Here is a 22,738-nt window from a genome sequence, read left to right on the forward strand (position 1 = left end):
GTAGAAACCTTGTAATCGATCAAAACTATAATTACTGCTAAATTAACTATAGCATCCTACGGACCAAAAACGTCAACTAAGATATAAGATAGTTATTGCACAACAGGGAGTTAATATGCGTGGTGTCCTTGTGTTGATCTTCTATATATACTAGTTTGTTTTTTGAAGGAAAAAGACTAGATACATTGTTGGTGCAGTACAATTAGCATGATCTGGACTAATTAGGCTAGTTTGGTAGTGAGAACGATTTGTGTGATACTTTAGAGTTGCATGCTATGCATGGTGATTGGATTTCGGAATTGGTCAACGACCCTGATATGTTAGATGGTTATTCGCTGCCACCAGCCTTGAGCCTAATTGAGTCCAGTTGAAACTTAATTAACACGGTTATTAGGTGTCTGAAACAAGTTCCAACCAAAAAGTTAAGCCCAGTCTATCGAAATTAGATATGTTTATGTTCTAGAGACAAAACATGTTATGTAAAGAATATCAATTACAGTCAAGTTAAGCCCAATATATCGAAATTAGGTATGTTTATATTCTAGAGACAAAACATGTTATGTAAAAAATATGTCAATTTCAGTCCATTCATAAGAAAACACGGGTTCAGTAATGTACGGAAAATAACCGAAAATGGAGCAAAGCTGACCCGTGATTGGACCAATATGATGCTAATGGGCAGTCCTCAGTTCTAGATTTCCAATATTAGTAAGAGGGCCGAACCGACTCGTGACTTTGCTTTTTAGTTTGATCAAGTGGAGTTTGGTGCTATCTTAGCTGGGCCAAAAGGTGTTGTTTGAATGATTCACATGTGTAAACCTAAATTGGGTTGTAACATTAACAAGAGCAACATTGGACGCCCATAACAACATAAAAAACTCGGCCAATCGGTGTTCTTAGTTCGAATCGATTTTACCTCATTCGAACATCGATTTGATTTGACCTCAGTAGGAATTTTCGAAACTATTGGATTAATATTGGCCAAATCTTTGGAGGTCGATTATGGGACTTTGGCTTCAGCCTAGGGTCTTATCAAGGAACAATAACACTCAAATACTCCATCATCCATCATAGTTACTACCAATAATCATGATTATTTTTCATAATTTTATAGTCACATGACATTTGCAATCGATCTTTGTTAAGATTCATCTTTGTTTTTTTTTTTTGAAATGTAAACTTCATTAACGAACAACCACCCCAGAAACCGGGGCACCAAAAACACGACAAAATTACATAATTACAAATTTACACCAGTTATCCCAAGATAAACTCTTGAATTTCGTTCTATTCTTAACCCAAAGAAACCCCAACGCTACCTCACTAATAACCTTCTCAATTCTAACCGGCACGTTCCTGAACCTAGCTTCATTTCTCGCCTTCCAAAGACTCCAACAAGCTATGATCATTATACCTTGAAAAATGACGTTTTCCGGCTCCTTTAGACCACACGTCACGTAAGACACCAACAGGTCTTGAACAGAGAAAGCAAAGATTTGCGGAACACGGCACCATTTACTAACATAATTCCACAAAACGTTGGCCGCAAAGCAACCTGTAAAGAGATGACATACCTCATCTTCTCCTTCATGCAGAAAAGACATATCGAATTCTGAATATTAATGTTTCTTCTCCGCAAGGCTTCTACAGTAGGAATCCTGTTAATGACCGCACGCCAAGCGAAAACGTTACACTTGACAGGAACCCACTTGCACCACTTAAAATTCGATCCGGTACTCGAACCCCTGCCCTTCAGAATCGTTTTTTTAACTGCAGCAATGCTGAAAACCTCCTCTCCTTCCCCAATCCAAATCCATCTGTCCGATCTATCCGTAACCGTAACCGATTCCAATAAACTGTTCAGCTGATGCAGTTCCTCTCGTTCAGAGCCTTGGGCCGGGGGTCTTTTCCACTTCCAAAGGAGACTAACCTGGCCCGAACCGTTAGACACTCTCTCGCTAATCCTGCACTTTTTATCAACTTCAATCTGGAACAAACTCGGGAACAGATTTTTTAACGGTTCGATAGCGGCCCAAGGATCAGATTTTTTAAGATTCATCTTTGTTAGAAGCCTTTCGATGGTGATACTCTATGGCAAAACATTTACTTATTTTTTGATAGTAGAATTTTGAATCTCACGTCTTGAATTTACATATGTCCCATGGGAGAGGTCCAACTAATGTACGGCTTTCTTCAATTACTTCAACGTTAATTTTTTTTTTTTTTTTGTTACAAAAATATTTATATATTTCACAATCCCATATCATATAAAAAAGCTCCTGTATGTCGGAAGTGTTGCTTGGATTCTTTTGGGGAGCATGCAGTACATTGCAAAGAATTACCGGGCTTTAAGTATCGACATGATTTAGTTCGAGATGTGCTGTATGATGTCCTTAAGCGAGCAGGTATCTCGGCAAAAAAGGAAGCTCCGGTGAACTTCTTGACTGATCCATTAGAAGGGAGATCTACGCTACGGCCCGCGGACATTCTTGTTTTTGGATGGGAAGGAGGGAAACACGCGTGTGTCGATTTGACAGGTGTGTCCCCCCTCGTTGGGTTAAGGGACCACGGGTTTGTGGCGGGACATGCGATTACCAAGGCAGAGGCGGGCAAAGTAGCTAAACACGAAAAAGCTTGCATCGAGAATCAGCACGTGTTCGTCCCGTTCGCTTTCGATACATTTGGCGCTCTCGCCCCTGACGCGGTGCGGTTCCTTAAGCGGGTTCAACAGGTGGTAAGCAGTAACACCGCACATGTTAAGGGGCAGAATTTTGTGTTTAGCAGGGTAGGGTTTGCTATTCAGAAAGGGGTAGCGGCGCAGCTTGTTGCTCGTCTACCTACCATTAGTTTGTAATCGTATTGAGAAATAAACATTGAATTTGAAAACTGTTGAGTACTTAATAACCCATGTTTTGAAAACTTTACATTCAAATTGATGGCCCTCTTCTTGTCTTCAATACATTAGTTAGACATCAATGCTCATTAATTTACATCGTACATATTACATCCTACACCTACTTTTCATATATTAATGTAGAAATTGAATAAATTTAAGACTCACTCTTAGAACAGATCTTTTTGATTTTTTTTTATGGATCTATGATGTTAATAGCCACACTTGAAGGATAAGCATATCCTTTTTCTCATAGTTTTAAGTTATAAATAGCAGTAGATACCACCACCTCACTTCAAATCCAACCCAAAAATCTTAAGAAGATGAAGCCAAAGAATGTTTTCCTGATGACAGTAATGGCGATAATGTGTTACCGTTACTGTTACGTGGCTGCAGACCCTCGGAAGACGTATATCGTTCACATGGACAAGTCCCTCATGCCAATGGCATATTCTCACCACCTACACTGGTATGATGCCACAATGAGAGGATCTGTGTCCAAGCCCACTGATATGCTGTATGCTTACGACAAGGTTATGCATGGCTTCACTACCAGGCTCACTGTTGATGAAGCAAAGCTACTTAAACGGAAACATGGGGTTGTGTCTATCCAAGAAGAGCCGATATACGAGCTTCAAACCACACGGTCACCTGAGTTTCTTGGACTAGATGATTCAAGTGATGTAATGCTTTCCGTGGCCAAGTCAGAAGTTGATGTAATCGTCGGAGTGTTGGACACTGGTGTGTGGCCCGGAAGTAAGAGTCTAGATGATACGGGGTTTGGCCCTATTCCTAGTAGGTGGAAAGGTATTTGCCAGAACGGTACAGGCTTCAACGAATCTAGTTGTAACAAAAAACTAATCGGTGCGAGATATTTCTTGAGAGGATATGAAGCGTCGCTCAACGGAACATTTAACGAGAATGTTGATTCGAGGTCTCCAGTAGACGAAAATGGGCATGGAACACACTGTGCGACTATAGCAGTTGGTTCAGCAGTCACTGGCGCTAGTCTCTTTGGTTATGCCAAAGGAACCGCACGAGGAATGGCTCCTCATGCTAGGCTGGCTGTTTACAAAGCATGCTGGCGGAGAGGATGCTTTGGCAGTGACGTACTAGCTACAGTTGAGGCGGCAATCTCTGATGGTGTCGATATATTATCAATGTCATTCGGCTGCCCATTAGACAATTATTTCTTAAAACCCATTGCTTACATGACATTTAGGGCAGTATCCCATGGAATATTCGTATCAATCGCTGCAGGCAATGACGGACCAGCTTCTCAGACCGTAATGAACAACGCCCCATGGGTAATTACAGTTGGAGCATCGAGTCTGGACCGTGATTTTCCTGCCTATGTTACCCTTGGCAATGGAAAGAATTTCTCAGGAGTTTCAATGTACACTAGTGAGGAACCATTACCAGGTTCCATGGTGCCACTTGTTTTCGCTGGTCACGTTAGTAACATATCATATAGTAATCTATGTTTTCCAGGTTCTTTGCCACAAGGAAGTGTTACCGGAAAAATTGTCATGTGTGAGATGGGATGGTTTTCAGAAGTGAAACAGGGTATGGTGGTAAAGGAAGCTGGTGGGGTAGGAATGATCCTAGCTAACACTGTTTACCGCTTGAAAGAGCTCGAAGTTGACCTCCACCTCATACCAACCATAGTGGTAAACAAGAGAGCTCGCGATGAAATCAAGAGCTATATAGTCTCAAATCATAATTCAGAGGCTACAATTTCATTTGAAGGAACCAAATTAGGCGTCCAACCATCCCCAATAGTTGCAGCATTCAGTGGCAGGGGTCCGAATCCGAATGCACAACATCTACTCAAACCTGACATCATAGCACCTGGAGTGAATATTCTAGCTGGTTGGAGTGGTAAAGCAAGTCCCTCAGGATTAGAAAATGATACTCGACGTGTGGAATTTAATATTAAGTGGGGAACATCGATGGCCTGCCCACACGTGAGTGGGATAGCAGTATTACTAAAAATAGCGCACCCGGAATGGAGTCCAGCAGCTATTAAATCTGCACTTATGACCACTGCATATAACACATACAAAAATAGTAAAGAGCTGTTGGATGTTGTAACGGGTGAGCCAGCAACACCCTTTGATCTAGGTGCAGGACATGTTAACCCGATTTCCGCCCTTAATCCTGGTCTTGTTTATAATGCCTCGACGGACGACTACCTGAGCTTCCTTTGTGCTTTGAACCTCAATGCTACTGCTATTAGGAAGTATGATGAAAGCTTCAAATGTGTCAAAGGCAGGAACTACAGGGCAGAAGATCTTAATTACCCCTCTTTTATGGTTCCTTTGTCGGCAACTTCAGGACAAACCGTCGTTAATTACACGAGGACTCTGACGAATGTGAATGAAGGTGCTCCAACAACTTACAAGGTTTCGACATCATCAAAGACGCGTGCGGTGAAGATCAAAGTTGAGCCAGAAGAGCTCACTTTCATCAAGAAAAATGAAAAGAAGGTGTATACTGTGACATTCACCGCTATGTCTAGGCCTCCAAACACCACCCGCTTTGGTCGTCTAGCATGGTCCGGTGGAAATTACACTGTTAATAGTCCAATTGCTTTTATCTGGAAGTGAGTTGCAGAGATATGGTACTGTTGATCTCTGCTTGAGGCACTTCTATTATGTTTGGTGTTCAAAATGTGCGTTTGAATAAATGAAATTTTATATATTAAGTAGTAAAAGGTTTTGTATCATTAAAAAAACTTGTGTATTCGGTTGAATAAAACCTTGTCTTTTAGATCAAATTTTGATGTACCATTTAGTTATTTTATTATAGAGAAAAATGCCCGGATAGTCTCTGTGGTTTCGCATTTTTTCACCTATAGTCCCCAACTTTCTAAAATTACCTGAATAGTCCCCAACTTTTCATTTTTTGTTCCCGGATAGTCCATGGGTCTAACTTCAGTTTGTTTTCTCTGTTAAATGGGTGTGAAATGACCAATTTACCCTTTCCTTTAAAGACCAAACCACAGGGACTATCCCGGGCATCTTCTACATTTTTAAAACACCCAATTTCTTCATACCTAACATCGACAAAAAATTCAGATCTCATTTCTTGGATTTCTTTGTTGCCCTGCAAATAATCATGGCAATATCCATCAATTGTCAAATAAAGAAAAAGCATACAATCAAACAGAATCCATCAAGAAAACAGAAGCAAATGTGTTCACTCACTGTGCAGGTTGTGCTGCAGGAACAGCAGCTGCTGGAGCTGGAACTTTCTCCTGTGGGCCCTGAACAAAATGAATGAACAGTTATAAATTAAGAATTTGATAAGAATGTTGAATAAACAATCACAAACACCATCAGAACGGCTTATTGATGTATCAAAACACAATTAAAGAATACATGTTGGTTTAAAATAGCATTAATGCCAAATTAACCATTAACTAATGCATTTAAAAAAAAAACAAATTACCTGAGCAAAACGTTCCTCCCTGCGAGCCAATTTCCTTTCCCGGCTAGCCTTGTTCTTGGCACGTTTAGCCTCAAACTGGTCAGACAACGTCTTCTCTCTAGCCTTCTCAGCCTTTGATTTGTGAATGCTTTCCATCAACACACTCTAAATCATCTTGGTGCCTTTACAAGACGGTGGCCGGGCCGGCATCATCTCCGTTGGTAATCATCAGAGAGAGAGAGACAGAGGTGATGAGGGGGTGTGAGGTGACTTGGGTGTTTTAGGGTTTCTTCAAAGAAAAATTGCAGAGAAGAAGGTGATGGTGGAGGGTGATGTTGGGTGGAGGTTGAAGATGAAGCGTGGTGGTGGGGTTTTTCTCTAAAAATGAAGAAGATGCCCGGATAGTCCCTGTGGTTTGGCCTTTTAAAGGAAAGGGTAAATTGGTCATTTCACACCCATTTAACAGAGAAAACAAACTGAAGTTAGACCCATGGACTATCCGGGAACAAAAAATGAAAAGTTGGGGACTATTCAGGTAATTTTAGAAAGTTTAGGACCATAGGTGAAAAAATGCGAAACCATAGGGACTATCCGGGCATTTTTCTCTTATTATAAAGAGTAAACTGTCATTTTGGTCCTTGAGGCTTGGGCACTTTTGCCAATTTAATCCAAATCTCAAATTTTTTAAATTTGGCTCCCTGTGGTTTCACTTTTATTGCCATTTTAGTCCAAAAGCAAAATCAACTCAGATTTCTAAAAAAAAACCCTGCTATTTTGTCCTTTTCCTCAGGGACAAAATAGTCATTTAACAACAACAAAACCCTCATAATCTTCTCTTCATCCACATAACAACAAAAAGAAAACAGAGCAAGCAGAAACCCTAGTTTAGAGTCTCCGAACCCACACATTCCACCTCTACTCAACCTAGAGGTGTACAAAAAAATCGGTTTTAGAACCGAAACCGGGAAAAAAACCGAAACCGGTTTTTTTTATAACCGGACCGGTTTTATAACCGAACCGCCGGTTTGTGACCAGTTACTAATCTTGATCTGAAAAACCGGTTAATAACCGAAACCGGTTTTTAAAAACCGGTTAAAACCGGGAAAAAAATCCGGTTAAAAACCGGTACTAACCGGTTATTGTTTTGGACTTGAAAAACCGGTTAGTAACCGAAACCGGTTATAAAAAAAAACGGTTTTCGTTTTGAGTGAAAAAACCGGTTCGGTTAATAACCGAAACCGGTTTTTGAAAAAAAAAACCGATTTGTACACCTCTAACTCAACCTCCCTATTCCATCCTCTTCAATGGCGGAAGATAATAACAGAAGAAACGGAGACGAATGGAGCGAGACGAATGATTACACATCTAAAGACGAAGGAACAGAGGATTACACACTCCCCAAACCCAACCCCCAAAGCCTCATACTCTCACTCCAACCCCTAAACCCTCATATTCTCACTCCAACCCCCAAACCCTCTCCGGCGGGTATAACTAGATGTACAATTTAGGTTCGGTTTATCAGATGGGGTTGGGTTTAGGGGGGATGAGGTGACGGTGGTGTTCATGGTGGCGGTAGTGAGAAGGGGGGAGGAGGAGGTGGCGGTGGTGTTCATGGTGGCGGTGGTGTTATATACCCATAGCCGCCGACAGCCGTCTTTGTTCCTTGTTCATGAACAGAAACCCACCATTAGTGGTGTTCACCGGTAGCTGTTGTAGGGTTTTGACCGATGAACATCCGGTCAGACTGTTCTCTCATTGATCTTTGATTGTTTTGTAGGGGAAGATGTAAAAGGTTTGGGTTTGTAGGGCTCACCGGCACACGAAAGACTCATCACCTCCGGCTGCCGGAGCGCCGCCGTCAAACCCTAACTCGAGTGTGACTCCATCGCTGCTTGGATTCCAGATCGCCGCCTGCTCTGAAGAGGTGGTGCTTGTGGGTGTGGTTGTGGTGTGGGGGTGCGAGAGGGTGGTGGCAAGTGGTGGTGCTTGTGGCGGCAGAGAGGAGAGAGGGAGAGAGAGGGGGGGGGGGAGGATTTTGGTGAATCAGGGGATCAATTATGCTGGTTTTGAAACAACTTGGGGAAGATGATGTGCTGGTTGATTTATTTAGTTAATATGTTAAATGAAAATCAGTTGGACAAAAATGCCTCTGCACAAAAAGACAAAATAGGCAGTTTGCAACAGTCAAAAGGGGGTTTTTGAATTTTGGACTAAAATGACAATAAAAGTGAAACCACAGAGACTCAGATTTAAAAAGTTTGAGATTTGGACTAAATTGGCAAAAGTGCCCAAACCACATGTACCAAAATGGTAGTTTACTCTATTATAAAATTTTACTTAGCTTTGTTAATATATTATATTAGGTTAAAACACATGTATTATATGGGGTTGGATCAATAAAATATTAAACTAAATAGTTATTAATACACAAAAATAACAAAAGAATTTGTTGAAATAATAAATATTAAATATATTAGTGAGTAATGAAAAAATAATGATTTGATATCGTTGTTTAGTAAGAGAGAAACGAAAAATTATGATATGATATTGTTATTTAACGAGTTAACGCTATCATTCGCGTTGCAACGGGATGTTGATGATAATTGTCTTTAGCATGGTGGTTTTAAATATTGAATTAATATGTCGGATCTTAAATGAGTATAATACTTTGTATAAATCGTTTAATTGATTATTGTTAAATACCAAACGTTCTATTTAATAATAACTAGAATTACGACCCGCCGCAATGCGGCGGGAATTCTTTAGTTATAACTAAGTCGATTTAGGATGCGCACGTTATGTTAAACCTGTCAAACGGAAAAAAATAGATGATGTAAAAACGTTCACCCACACACGCACGTTGCGTCGTGTTAACTCGCGTTAGAACGAAATGTAAAAACGTTAAACCAAAGACGCACGTTGCGATGTGTTAAGTCACAAAATTTCGAATGAGCTATAAAGCGAAAAAATTTGAAAAATCCCCAAAGCCAAGGTTACAACAACGGAACAACCATATGAATAACCATTTTTTCTTTGAAAACCCCCCAAAAGCCAAGATTACAACACATAAGTAAAAAAAATCAAAGTGGTTAAATCGCAAAAGATTGAAATTTTTGAATTAGAAGTGAAAAATCAAATTAATTAAAGGGGTTAAATTACCAAAGATTAAACTTTAAACTTAAATTGTCAAAGATTAAAACTCTAGGGTTAAAAAGGAAACAAGGATTAAAACTTTAAGCTTAAATTGTCAAGAATTAAAACTTGAAGGTTAAAACGGAAAATTCCATTTTTTTTTGAAACTCTCCCAAAGCCAAAGTTACAACCACCTTATGCTTAAAGTAGTTGATTGTTTATAGGTTACTAATATCATCTAACAGTAATGTATTCTTCTCCAATATATAAATCTGTAAATATATCTAATGATACTAATATTTGTATTAGTTTAAAGCGTGAATGCCTTTCCCATTATGAACCAACGTGGTTTTTCATGCGAACCGGCACATCCCTTATTTTTGAAGTTGGCGATTAAATCAACATGTCCCATGAACCGACGTGATAGTTCGTATGACGGTTACAGGATAAAAATAAATTGATGTATCATGACATTTTACAAGGAGTATAACGGTTAAATGATAAAAAAATATTAAATTTAACCTTTTAATACTTATTTGGTTAAATAATCAAAAAATAAAGAGAGATAAAAAATAAAAAGAGTACAAAAGGAAAAACAAACATATTTAAAATATTATGTTACGCGTGTTGATATATAATACATTTGTAATTGGGATTTTGCGAAAATCTCCCCTTCCTATTAAAGGAGACTAGAATATGACATAAGAAAAGTTTATGTATCTATCTCATGTTACGTTAACAATATTTTTCTTAACCTAAGCTATCCGTAGTCATAAAGCCTCTTTGTGGGCGTTATACGACACGTGTCGTGTCACGTCAAACATGGGCTTTATGGGGCGTTATGTCACTTAAGCCCGTAGTTATAAAGCACCTACCTCATCATTACTCAATTAATTAGTTTTCAAATTTTTTAATTAATTTCTAACTTTATAAAATTAAAAACCATTCCATTAAATAAAAAAACATTACAATAAAATTAAAAAGACATTAAAATAAAATAGAAAAAACATTACACTAAAAAAAAGAATATATTTATTCTTCGTCTTCATCGTCGTTCTCTCATTCTTCCTCTTCGTTTTCTCCAGCATCTAAACCTACGTCTTTAAAGTTCCCGGCTTCGGATTCCTCAACTTCTTCTTCCTCGGAATCTTCTTCGCCGTCACCATTGTGTCGCATTGGGCGAATCGCCCAAGCATGCTCGACCAAATCCGCCTTCAACGTGTTATGTATTTCCTTAGATCGCAATAGTTGAGCATATATGAGTCTCTCTTCCATTGTTGCTTGGGTTCCTTCAACTAAATCTTCCGGAATATAGTTTTGGCATATCGCTTTTCCATCATCCTCTATGATCATATTATGCATAATGATGCAAGCGTACATGGTCACTCGTAATCTATGCTTATGACGCATACGACAAGGATTTCTGATAAAATGTCATCGTTGTTGTAGAACCCCAAAACACCTCTCGATGTCCTTTCTCGAAGACTCTTGTAGTTTTTTAAAATACTTTCTTTTCTCATCGAACGTTTCAGAAAATATTTTAACAATAATCGAGTACTCCGGGTATATACCATCGCCCAGATAGTAGCCATGCTCGTGGTCGTTCCCGTTTGCATGAAAACCGGCCTTTGGTATCGTTCCAGAAATACAGCTCTTTAATAATGGTGAAGCCTCTAAGGTATTAATGTCGTTCAGACACCCGACTACACAAAAGAAATCCGACCAAATCCAAAGGTCGTATGACGCAATCGTTTGTAAAACCAAAGTTGGCCCTTTCTGGTCACCCCGTGTATGTTGACCTCGCCATGCGGTTGGACAATTATACCAACGCCATTGACGACAATCCAAGCTACCAATCATGCTGGGTATTCCATGCTTTTCTAGATGCACCTCATCTATTTGTAGAAGGTCGTTCCAAGTGGGATTTCTCAAATAAAAGTTTCCATATAACTGACATATACCTAAAATTTAATTTAATATATAAAAGTTTTACTAGTGCTTTACTTAAAAATAAAAGTAAATAAATAGAAGTGATTAAAAAATACCATCGCAAAATTGTTCCATGCAATCTCGTGTTGTTTTCTCCCTTATCTTCAAGTATTCGTCATTGATGTCGTACGTGTTTTCCGTAGGCTAATATGCGTAAAGCGGAAGTGACCTTTTGAATTGAGTTGAAGCCTAAATATCCTCGTGCGTCCATTCTTTGCTTAAAGAAATCATACTTATCTTCCAAATCATTATTAATGCGCAAAAATAACCTTTGGCTCATCCAAAACCGCCGTCTAAAAACATTGGGTCCGTGAACCGGTGTGGGATCAAAATAGTCTTTCATCAAACGCTCGTTCGCGGCTTCACGATCTCGCAAGATATAGGTGCGCCTCAAAATGGGGCGTGGAGGAGGAGTAGGCCGAACGTGCTCCATTGCTTGTATCACGAGAGTACATGCACTCGTAACCGCTTCTTCCTCCTCTGCGATTTCTTCGGGTGAAAAACATCTTCGGTAAACATTGGTGAACGAATCTTCCGATGGGGAACCCATTTTTTTTAGAATAGGGTGGGAGAAGTTTCTACACTTTTATAAAAAAAATATAGAGAAGAATGTGTAGGACCGGTTTTGGCACCGTTCGATTGCGTAACGAACGTTTCACGTGCGGAATCCGTGAACGAACGTGACCGAACACACGATAACGTACTACTAATGTGATTCCATTGCTAAATTTGACAAGAACGATACAAGAATCACGTATATACAACTTTCTTTCTCTACTTTCTCTCTCTAGAAAGTCTCCTCTCCAAGTCTTCTCCTAAACTCTTCCAAGAACTCTAAAATCTCTAAAAGTCTTCTCCAACTTCTCCAAAATCTCTCAAAAATCTCTTAAGTCTTTCTCAAAATCTCTTTCAAGAACTCTAAAATCTCTAAAAGTCTTACTAAACTAGTGACATAATCCCCTATTTATATGGTCAAGGCAACTTAATGAAAGTTCTCATTAATTACAAGTTTGCCACCTTGCCATTTCTAACTAAATATGACATTATGCGCTTGATTCCTTCCGGCTTCTCACTATGACTCGGATTGACGAAGGCGATAGACAAAATATGCATCAACAATCTCCCCCTTGGATATTGCCGTAGTCAATCTCGTAGTGAAACTCGTAACAACTTGTCTTTCTCTCTCTCTAAGACTCGAACAAAGATGTAGTCGACAGACAACTGCACTAACAGAATGGAAGAGATGTAATGAATTGTAAAAAAAATGGGAGATGTGGGAGGTATTTATAGATTGGAAATTGATTTTTTTTTTTTTTTAAATCTGACCGTTCAATGGTCAAAATTTGAAAACCAAACAAGCATAGCGCCGCATAGGAGATGGCGCTGCCCTTTATTTTTTGCCCGATAAAGCCCCTCGTCGTGATGTTCTAGGCGCCATTGAGCGCTATGGGTCAAAAACCCACCCAAATAGCGCCCCACTACAGAGGACTTTATTATTACATCACCTCATTTTATTAAATAATTTTCTTTTTATCACTTCATTTAACAAATTATAATACATAAATATATGAATATGTATTAATGATATATTATAATAAGTACATCTCTGGACATTTTAATTTGGGTAAATTAAAATTTTCGTCCTTTATGTTTGTATTGAATTGCAATAGATGCCCTTAACTTCAATAATTACAGTCATAATCCTTTATTTGAAAAACTCATTACACTGTACATCCTTTAACACTAACCAGGTTAGAAATTTCAGTTAAATGTGGCATGTGCTTTGCACATGAGGGTAGGTTAGTAATTTTACAAATACTTAAAACATAATTTCTTATCCCTCTCATTTTTACAGCCACACAATCCAAAACCTTATCCCCTTTCTCTCTTTTCTCTCTCATGTCTCTCTCTCTAGAAAACAGTCGGTCACCACACTTGGTGGCAGAGCCATGGCGACAGCGTGCCATGGCGGTGGTGTTACGCATGCCCTTGAAATAACCCCACCATTGCCGGCCGGCGCCGCCCATCAGATCCTCGAAAACTCCCGACAACGTGGCATGGCTAGGGTTTCCTCTCACTAGAAAGTGGCCGCCCTTCACATCCTCGAAAGAACCCACCACTGTCGCACCCACAATAGGTCGTCTCCAACCTCCTGCGACCCTCAAAGCCCATTACATTTTCGAAAACATCATCGCCGCCAGATTTAGGTCAGATTTGGTGGTGGTGGCCGGATGATTTACTGGTGGTGGTAACGACGGATGGATTTGGGGATTTGGTGATGGTGGTGGATTTGAGGGATTTACTGGTGGCTTTATGTTCAGAAACGGTTCGTTTAAAAGCAGCAGACTCCTGTATGGTGCCAATGTCAACACCACATATGATTTGGTCAGAGTGGTCTTTTATGGATTCTTTATGGAACTTTAAAGTTCAGAAGATGCAAAATAAATTTCATTTATGTTCATAAAAAATTCATCAATATATAGATAATGAATGACTCATTGGTGATCGTGATTTAGGTTAAACTGATTCTTGAAAGAAAGTTGGATTATGAAATGAAGCACCATGAGAAACAGCAGTAGCATTGCTTGATGTTTTTTTTGGAAAAAAAAAAGTTTTTACCTATGGAGGGGATTTGATTATAAAATTACTAATCTACCCTCATGTGTAAAACACATGCCATACTTGACTGAAATTTTTAACCTGGTTAATGCTAAAGGGCGTACACTGTAATGAGATTTCCAAATAAAGGATAGTGACTGTAAGTCAGTAATTAATGAAGTTAAAGGGCATCCATTACAATCCAATACAAACATGGGACGGAAAATGTAATTTACCCATTTAATTTTGAAATGAAGTTTTGAAATTTTGGTTCTTCATTCAGTTCACCACCTCATTCTTCATCAACACGTCGTCTACTCTTTCTTCTCTCTCTATCTTTTTTTTCTCTCCTCTTATTTCAAATTATGGGAGAGAACTCCGTTGATGTATCATTGTTACAGAAATATTCACAATCGAGTTCATCTGCACGGCTTCACTCTGTGTTGAGGCTTTTGAACAAGATAAAGGTTTGGACTAATTACACCATCTCAGGTTTTAATCGCTAATATACGGTCATAATTACTTGAAATCATGTAAACCCTAATTTTTGTTTTGAAGCTTTTGAACAAGATAAAGGTTTGGACTACGGTATTCAACTCCGGTTCCGATTCAGATAATGGTGATCACGTGATGTATGATTTAAAGTGTTGTTTTAATAAACGATTGTGTCGTCGATTCATCTGATTTAAGGTACGCTTCATATCAATTCATCTTTAGAATATAGTTTAATTCCCCTGATTATACTTGAACCCTAATATGTCATTCAGTCTCAGTCGATTTTCTTCCATTGTCGATTTCAATTCTTGGTTTGAAACACGGACTATTTTTTTCATGATTTGAACTGGCAATGAAAACCACTGTGTTCCCGAGTCTCATTTAACAGGAGGAGGGGAAGGGAAATGAATTAAGAGACAAAATGAAGGAAAAGATGTGAATCACATAAAGTTGCAAACATTGTCCCAAATAAGCCCAAGTTGCAAACACTTCCCAAAAAGTTCAAATAGAGATATGGCTTGGGAATGGGGAGAGTGTAGAGATCCCGCTAGAAAACAATGTGTATGGTGCAAACTTTGTGGTCATAAGATGAGCAGAGGAATTACACGACTAAAGCAACATCTTACTCATACCGGAGGACAAGTCAAAGGTTGTTCGAAAGTGAGTGTGGATATCCAGCAAAGTGTCTTAGCGTCAATTAAAGAAAAGGAAAAGGTATAACTAGAAAAGAAAAGAAATATGGAGATTCTTAGATCACATTCAATTGATGTTGATGAAGACGAGGATGAGGACGATCAATATAATGTACAAGAAGTTGTTACAAAAAAAAATGTTTCAAAGAAAAAGAAATTTGTGGGTTCTAGCAATGTGCGAGATTCTATTGATAGCATGTTTAAGACCGATCATGGAAAAACAAAGCAAACTACAATGGATAGAAATAATCCAATAAAAGAGAAGTTAAAGATGGAAGCTTGGGATAAATTTTCAACTTGGGCTTATTCGGTTGGTTTACCCTTTAATGTCGTACGTGATGAAGGTTTCCAAGATATGATCAATGCCATTGGAGATTATGGAAGAGGTATTTAAATGTGATAAAGATTTAATGATAGTTTATTATTTATTAATTTGTTTATTACTTAAAGTTTATAAGTTATGACATTATTATAGGTATGCCAGCTCCATCTTATCATAATATTCGTGTGTCATTGATGAAACGAAAGTTGGAAGAAACGAAAGAATTTGTGGATTCGTTTCGGCCACATTGGGAAGAATATAAGTGTAGCATCATGTCCGATTTTTGGACAGACGGGAAAGGAATGTGTTTGATAAACTTCCTAGTCAATTGTCCTTTTGGAACAATATTTTTGAAATCAATTGATGCATCGGAGCATGTGAAGAATGCTGATTTAATTGTGAAGATGATAAATGAGGTGATAATAGAAGTTGGAGAGGCGAACATTATGCAGGTACTTTTACATATTTGTTAAAAATGCCATAAAATATTATTTGTTATGTTTTGACTTATGTTTTTACTTTGTTTCTTATAGTTAATTACAGATAACGGGTCAAACTTTAAATCCGCTGGAAAGATTTTACAATAGGATGTTTTGGACTCCTTGTGCAGCACATTGTGTGAACCTCATGATTCAAGATATTGGTGAGAACCAAAGATAAAGACTACCCTGGCTGATGCAAGAGCAATTGTGGTTTTCATTTATAACCACGAAAGGATTCTTAATCTAATGTGGAAGTTGACGAGAAACAAAGAGTTGCACAGGTCTTGTGTAACTAGGTTTGCAACTCAGTTTTATACCATTCAGAGTGTCCACGAGAATCGACATCATATTCACATATTGTTTGTCTCTGAAGAATGGAGGAAAAGTAGTTTTTCAAAGACAGTGGCTGGAAAGAGAGTCGAGCGAATAGCGAGAAGAACGAAATTTTGGGACAACATACAACTAGCTTGTCAAGTGCTAGCTCCTTTGGTTGATGTGGTTAGATTGGTTGATACGGAAGAGAAGCCAAGTATGGGTTATATCTATGATGCAATGGTTAGAGCAAAGGATCAAATCAAGAAAAATGTAACTGATGAAAGACTTGTCCATCAAATTTTAGGTATCATTCAAGCAAGATGGACCGACCAACTTCATCACCCGTTACATGCATGTATTAATTATTGAACTTAAAATTTATTTGTATAAAATTAAATTAATATAGATCGTTTACTTTTCATATTAACTCTTTATTTAATGTGTTAAAGTTGGATATTACTTGAACCCCACTATTTTACATGGGGAAAATTCGAAAGATAAAAAGAAGAATGCGGAAGTTTTGTCGGGACTTTACGAGGCTATTGACTGTCTAGTGCCCAATATAGAGGAGAATGATAAAGTGAGGCAGGACTTGAATCTATACATTGATTCAGTTGGGCAATTTGGATCTGCGGCTGCTATAAGGGGTAGAACGAAAGTTGCATCATGTAAGTATATATATAGTTTATTTTATTTTATTAAATCACTCCAATTATTTATAACAAATATGTAAATGATTAAATATAGATATATGGTGGCGTCCATATGGGATCGACACACCTTTGCTCCAATCATTTGCTATTAGTGTCCTCAGTCAAACTTGTAGCGCTTCACCTTGTGAACGCAATTGGAGTACATTTGACAATAATGTAAGTTCTTTCTATTAAATTACATTTAAATCAACTTATTTACTTTGTTAAGTAATTCTTTTATTCTTTATGTTCAGTTACACTCAAAGAAAAGAAATTGTCTTTTGCAACAAAAACTCAATGATCTTGTATTCATTCAATACAACACAAGGTTACAAAGGCGCTTGAACTCATTAAAAGCCAACAGATCTTTGGATCCTATTTTGTTGAGAGATGTAGAGGAAAATGATGATTGGCTTACACCAACACAAGATGAGCTTCAAGACTTTATTCAGGGTACGGATGGTCTTCGCTGTCGGATGTACGAGAGGCAATGTGAGGAAACGAAGAAGTTGGGCCAAGTACTAGGACCAAAAGATCGCGCTATAGAGATGATGATGATGTTCCAATCAATGTGGAAGATGATCTTAATGTACAATTGGATGAGATGGTTGATGTGGACTCGGAGGAAGATTTTATGGCTTATGATTAGGTTTTAGTGTTTTAGGTTATGAATTATGATGAACAAATGAACAATCGGTTGCATTGGTTGATCTTGATGAACACTTCTTTATTTTGCTATTAATATTAGATAAGTTCTAGACTTTTAGTATATAAATATAGGGTAAGGTTCCTCTACAAAGTGTGTTTTTCCTACAAAGTGTAGGAAGTGATTTGGACCATCGGATGAGTGTTTTTAATGGTTGAGATCATCTTGGTGGCATTTTAGTAATAGTTGTATTTTAAATAAGGAATGATTTGATTGATGAAGGACACAAAAGTCATTTGTCGTGTTTTTAAAAAAGGCAAGTAACCGTCATTCCATAAACCACTTCTTCAATCTCGCAAGCTTCTCTCTCTCTCTCTCTCTCTCTCTCACTTATCATGTTCTATACTAAAAAACAACCAAAATCTCTTAAAATCATGGATATAAATATAACACAATGTGAAGAAATCATAAACTGATAAAACACAATATGATGGGTAAAGAGAACCAGAAATGTGTTATAAATGTTTGGTGTGTTTTATATTGTGTTTTTCAGGCACTTGTGTGTTTATGTTTAAGGGGTGTGTTTAATTGCGAAAACTGATATAACACAATGTGAAGAGACAATAAACTGATAAAACATAACGTCAAGAAATAATTAATGTGTTTCATGTTTTGAATTTCAGATGAAGGATGAGATGAATGTGCTATGAAGGATACTATGTTTTATTGTGAAAACTAGTATAACACGATGCGAAGAACTCAGAAACTGGTAAAACACAACATTAAGAAACATATAGTGTGTTTTAAGTTTCACACTTTTGATTCGGATGAAGGATGATATGAATGTGAGATGGAAAATGCTATTAATGTGTTATACGTAACTGAATCAATCTTGAGTTTAAAAAATAAGGGTTTCCATAAAAAACTCAATTAATTATCCATAATTATCTATCTCATAAATAACTTATTTAATCAATTACTATCATGCCCTTTTGAGTAAATTAACTAGTTGCCATATGTCACAAGGACATGACTTCCTACACTTTGTAGGAAAAGTTGGCTTTGTAGCCAACTCCTACCCTATAAATATATGCTCTAGATGTGAATATATATATATATATATATATATATATATATATATATATATATATAGGGGGCCGCTAGAATGAGAACCACCTCGAATTGTAAGAACCGCGAGAACTACTTGATCCGGGGCGAGGTGGACCACTTTTTTTTTTTCAAAAACGTAGATGCATGTATTATAAACACATTCGTAAAAAAAAAAATTTAAAAAAATGCCGTGCGTGTAGTTTTTTACACCACAAGTTTGTGGTTTACGAGTTCCATAAATTTACGGAACTCGTAAACCACAAACTTGTTGTGTAAAAAACTACACGCACGACACTTTTTTTTTAAATTTTTTTAGGAATGTGTTTATAATACATGCATCTACGTTTTTGAAAAAAAAATTTGGTCCACCTCGCCCCGTACGGTGTGGTTCTCGCGGTTCTTACAACTCGAGGTGGTTCTCATTCTAGCAGTCCCCTATATATATATATATATATATATATAGTAGGAGTTAGGTGGAAAGTCTATTTTTCCTAGAAAGTTTAGGAAGGAATAAGAATTGGACATGTGTCATTGAGGGATTTTAAGTAGAAGGGCTATCATGTAATTTCACATTTTAATTTTATTTTTGGAATGTATCTTCATTAACTAAAATTCCATAATTTTCGGAATTTTTATTATTTTCGAATTCAAATCTGGAAGTCAATGTGTTCATTAACTAAAATTCCATGTCACATTACATCACATATTCCATTGTTCAGAAGATTACTGGAATTTATCAGCATGTTCTTGGTGCTGTGTTTTAACAGTTTACAGGGCTAAAGTCAATTTTTTTATAGATCCCACAATATAAAGATGGTAAAACACAGGGTATGAATCTGATTGCTGTTAAAACACAACTGTATGAATCTGAATGCTAAAACACAAGTGTATGAATCTGCTTGCTGTTAAAACACAACTGTATGAATCTGTTTGCTGTTAAAACACAACTGTATGAATCTGAATGCTAAAACACAGCTGTATGAATCTGCTTGCTGTTAAAACACATCTGTATGAATCTGGATGTTAAAACACATATGTATGAATCTGCTTGCTGTTAAAACACATCTGTATGAATCTGCTTGCTGTTAAAACACATCTCTATGAATCTATATGAATCTTGATGTTAAAACACACCTGTATGAATCTGCTTGTTGTTAAAACACAACTGTATGAATCTGCTTGCTGTTAAAACACATCTGTATGAATCTGGATGTTAAAACACATTTGTATGAATCTGCTTGCTGTTAAAACACATCTGTATGAATCTGCTTGCTGTTAAAACACATCTGTATGAATTTGTTTGCTGTTAAAACACATCTTTATGAATCTGAATGCTAAAACACAACTGTATGAATCTGCTTGCTGTTAAAACACATATGTATGAATCTGGATGCTAAACCACAACTGTATGAATCTACTTGCTGCTAAAACACAACTGTATTAATTTGCTTGCTGTTAAAACACATCATCAAGAAAACGGAGATGATAAGAACAATATTTGAATGGTGATGATGAACTCGGAGATGGTGGAGATGGAGAAGTGTTTTAATTTGATCCGATGCTCTCCATCGTTTCTAAAGTTATCTTCTTCCATTATTGTAGTTATTTTTGGTAGGGATTGGGGTTTCCAAGATGGGTTTGGAGAGAGAGAGAGAGAGAGAGAGAGAGGGAAAATCGCTTGAATTTAGGAACTGGCGGTTATCTAATTGATTTAAAACACGGCCATTGACAAAATTGCCCCTACTCATTTAAAACAATCAATTAATTAAACTCAAATATTACAAGATTGCCATTGATTTAATCTCAACCCTTAAACACACCAATCGGATGGACCAGATCGCTTGCTAGACTTTCTAGGAAAAACACACTTTCCGTGCGAACCCTACTCTATATATATATATATATATATATATATATATTTATATATAGGGTAGGGTTCAAGAGTGAACCATAGTATTTTTGTGAACAAAATGAACATATCCTAACCATCTATTTAGGAGATCTTGAGTATTAATAACAATGGTAATATTGTAATTGTTATTTGTAACTTGTTATATAATTAAATGAGATGAGGGTAGCTTTGTAATTTTGATTCTTCCATTCTAAAAAGGTAATCCCACAATTTTCTCACATCACTTATAAACATACGATCAAAATAAAAACTACTCCTACATTCTCTCTCTAGAAGTTCAACAACTGATGACCATATCTTTTTCCGACGAAACGTTCTTCTTCACCATTTACATCTTCCGGCTATTATTGAAGGTACCAAATCTCATTGTAAATTAGTTTTTTCTTCTTGTATGTCATCCGAATGTGGATTTGTTAGTTGGTTCGTTCCGATTTTGTCAACTGGATGTGTTTATGTTAGGGTTCATCCGATTAGTAAGGAAGATTGGTTATTAAACTTTATTTTTTGATAAAACAATAGAAATTAATGGTTGTTTAATAGTTGGTTTTCTGTTAGGGTTCATACACATATGTATTCTATGTTGTTTGGTCTAAGGGTGCATACACACATGTATATCATGTTGTTGTACGTATGTGTATATACACAATATGTGGTAAGATACTGGTAATTTGCTAGTAGCTTGTGTTGTGTTTCATAGTGGGAAAGACGTCGTTATACACATATGTATTATGTGTCGTTAGATCTTAGGGTGTATACACATATGTATATTCTGTTGTTGTATGTATATGTATACCTTTCAGTATGATGGGAGTATACACATGTGCATTGGCTCCCCGTTGTACTTGTTAAAATATTGGTAAACCTGTGTATACTTTTAGTATAGAGATGTGTACACTTGCATATTGGGTTTTTATGTTTGAGTATAATGGGAGTGTACACATGTGTATTGGCTCTGCATTCTGGTTGTATGATATAAGAATACATATATGTATTTAATATTTTGTGAAAATACAACTATACATATGTGTACGTGAGTTGAATCTGGTTTTTTACCTTATGTAAATAACTTGTATTTATTATGTTGTGAAAAATACTAATTGTACATATGTGTATGTTGTTTGAATCTGGTTTATTAGGTTATGTAAATACCTATGTATGCCCATGTCTTGATTGTGTATACTTGTATTATATGAGGGTGAATAATTTAATATTTGTGTATAAATAAATAAAAAAACTATTTATTGAGTTGTCTTTGAGTGTATAATGTAGGGAGGAAACGATTTGAGAAAGTTGAGGATTTGAAACAGGCATCTATAGAGGAAGGCGGTGGAAAAGGAATGACTTTGAAAAAGCGAAGTGCAACTTATGTTATCCGATGCCAATATACATCCTCAAAAGAATCAAGAAAGAAGCGAATGACTTTGGAAAGGCGAAGTAGTCTTTTTTTCTAAGAATTATATTAATCCTAGTTGAACTATGGTACTGATTTTGAAGTTGTTAGTAATTTTCTTATCTATTGTGTGAATCTTTACTTTTGAAAAGACAGTCATACTTTGTGGTATCGTTCTATTTTGTATATATGTTTTAAACTTAATAAGCATTTGATGGTACGCAGAAACGTACTAATGTCCACGTACATATGTGTTATGTTGTTGTATGTAGACGTAGGTTGTTGTACATATGTATATATTAAACCCAACATGTTATGGATGGCGTACATACGTGTACAAATCTCTGCAATATTTGATAATTATAAAGCGAGTAATTTAATATGGCCAACATGTTACTTCTATTTATGTTGTTTAATTGCTGCATATACCAGTTAGTTGTACATAGGTGTATATTCAATAGTTTGCAAATTATAAACATATATGTTCACGTATAAGTAACACAAAGTAAATAATGGTATTAGGACGCAAAGTTTTCAACGTTATTGGTAAACATAAAAGCTGGTAAAAAACACCAAACACAAAATTATGAAATAAAAACCAAAACATTAAAATCACAGTCTAATATAATGTTTGTTAA

The 22,738-nt window shown here is 36.9% G+C and overlaps 4 protein-coding genes and 1 long non-coding RNA gene across 5 annotated transcripts; 4 read left to right on the forward strand and 1 right to left on the reverse strand.

Moving 5' to 3' along the window:
• Positions 1-1,119: 1,119 nt before the first annotated feature.
• LOC110874876 lies at positions 1,120-6,379 on the reverse strand. Its single transcript, XM_035977800.1, has 4 exons — positions 6,347-6,379; positions 6,103-6,161; positions 5,952-6,001; positions 1,120-1,964 (listed from the first exon to the last, which is right to left on the reverse strand). The coding sequence occupies exons 3-4, from the start codon at positions 5,978-5,980 to the stop codon at positions 1,454-1,456; spliced, it is 540 nt and encodes a 179-aa protein (XP_035833693.1). The 5' UTR covers positions 5,981-6,001; positions 6,103-6,161; positions 6,347-6,379; the 3' UTR covers positions 1,120-1,453.
• LOC110879330 (subtilisin-like protease SBT1.7) lies at positions 2,219-5,672 on the forward strand. The gene has a single exon (XM_022127770.2). It carries the CDS (start codon positions 3,217-3,219, stop codon positions 5,500-5,502), a length of 2,286 nt encoding a protein of 761 aa, XP_021983462.1. The 5' UTR covers positions 2,219-3,216; the 3' UTR covers positions 5,503-5,672.
• Positions 6,380-13,128: 6,749 nt separating the features above from the next.
• LOC110876655 lies at positions 13,129-16,696 on the forward strand. Its single transcript, XM_022124820.2, has 3 exons — positions 13,129-15,617; positions 15,707-16,005; positions 16,087-16,696. The coding sequence occupies exons 1-3, from the start codon at positions 15,278-15,280 to the stop codon at positions 16,138-16,140; spliced, it is 693 nt and encodes a 230-aa protein (XP_021980512.1). The 5' UTR covers positions 13,129-15,277; the 3' UTR covers positions 16,141-16,696.
• LOC110876654 lies at positions 16,282-17,698 on the forward strand. The gene is made up of 4 exons (XM_022124818.1): positions 16,282-16,705; positions 16,800-17,018; positions 17,098-17,219; positions 17,297-17,698. The coding sequence occupies exons 1-4, from the start codon at positions 16,282-16,284 to the stop codon at positions 17,696-17,698; spliced, it is 1,167 nt and encodes a 388-aa protein (XP_021980510.1).
• Positions 17,699-20,954: 3,256 nt separating this feature from the next.
• LOC118482211 lies at positions 20,955-22,342 on the forward strand. The gene is made up of 2 exons (XR_004867732.1): positions 20,955-21,063; positions 21,980-22,342. It is a non-coding gene; the product is annotated as an uncharacterized LOC118482211 (long non-coding RNA).
• Positions 22,343-22,738: the final 396 nt, after the last annotated feature.

Source organism: Helianthus annuus, chromosome 9 (assembly GCF_002127325.2).
Source record: "Helianthus annuus cultivar XRQ/B chromosome 9, HanXRQr2.0-SUNRISE, whole genome shotgun sequence".
NCBI lineage: Eukaryota > Viridiplantae > Streptophyta > Magnoliopsida > Asterales > Asteraceae > Helianthus > Helianthus annuus.

Bases quoted from the DNA above. Each gene is read 5' to 3' on its own strand.
- LOC110876655 (XM_022124820.2), top strand. From the start codon at position 15,278: ATGGAGATTCTTAGATCACATTCAATTGATGTTGATGAAGACGAGGAT. The intron at 15,618-15,706 runs GTATTTAAATGT...ACATTATTATAG, and splicing joins CATTGGAGATTATGGAAGAG to GTATGCCAGCTCCATCTTAT. The intron at 16,006-16,086 runs GTACTTTTACAT...TGTTTCTTATAG, and splicing joins GAGAGGCGAACATTATGCAG to TTAATTACAGATAACGGGTC.
- LOC110876654 (XM_022124818.1), top strand. From the start codon at position 16,282: ATGTGGAAGTTGACGAGAAACAAAGAGTTGCACAGGTCTTGTGTAACT. The intron at 16,706-16,799 runs GTATTAATTATT...AATGTGTTAAAG, and splicing joins TCATCACCCGTTACATGCAT to TTGGATATTACTTGAACCCC. The intron at 17,019-17,097 runs GTAAGTATATAT...GATTAAATATAG, and splicing joins TAGAACGAAAGTTGCATCAT to ATATATGGTGGCGTCCATAT.
- LOC110874876 (XM_035977800.1), bottom strand. From the start codon at position 5,980: ATGAGATCTGAATTTTTTGTCGATGTTAG. The intron at 1,965-5,951 runs GTATGAAGAAAT...TAAAAAGTGCAG, and splicing joins GAATTTTTTGTCGATGTTAG to GATTAGCGAGAGAGTGTCTA.
- LOC110879330 (XM_022127770.2), top strand. From the start codon at position 3,217: ATGAAGCCAAAGAATGTTTTCCTGATGACAGTAATGGCGATAATGTGT.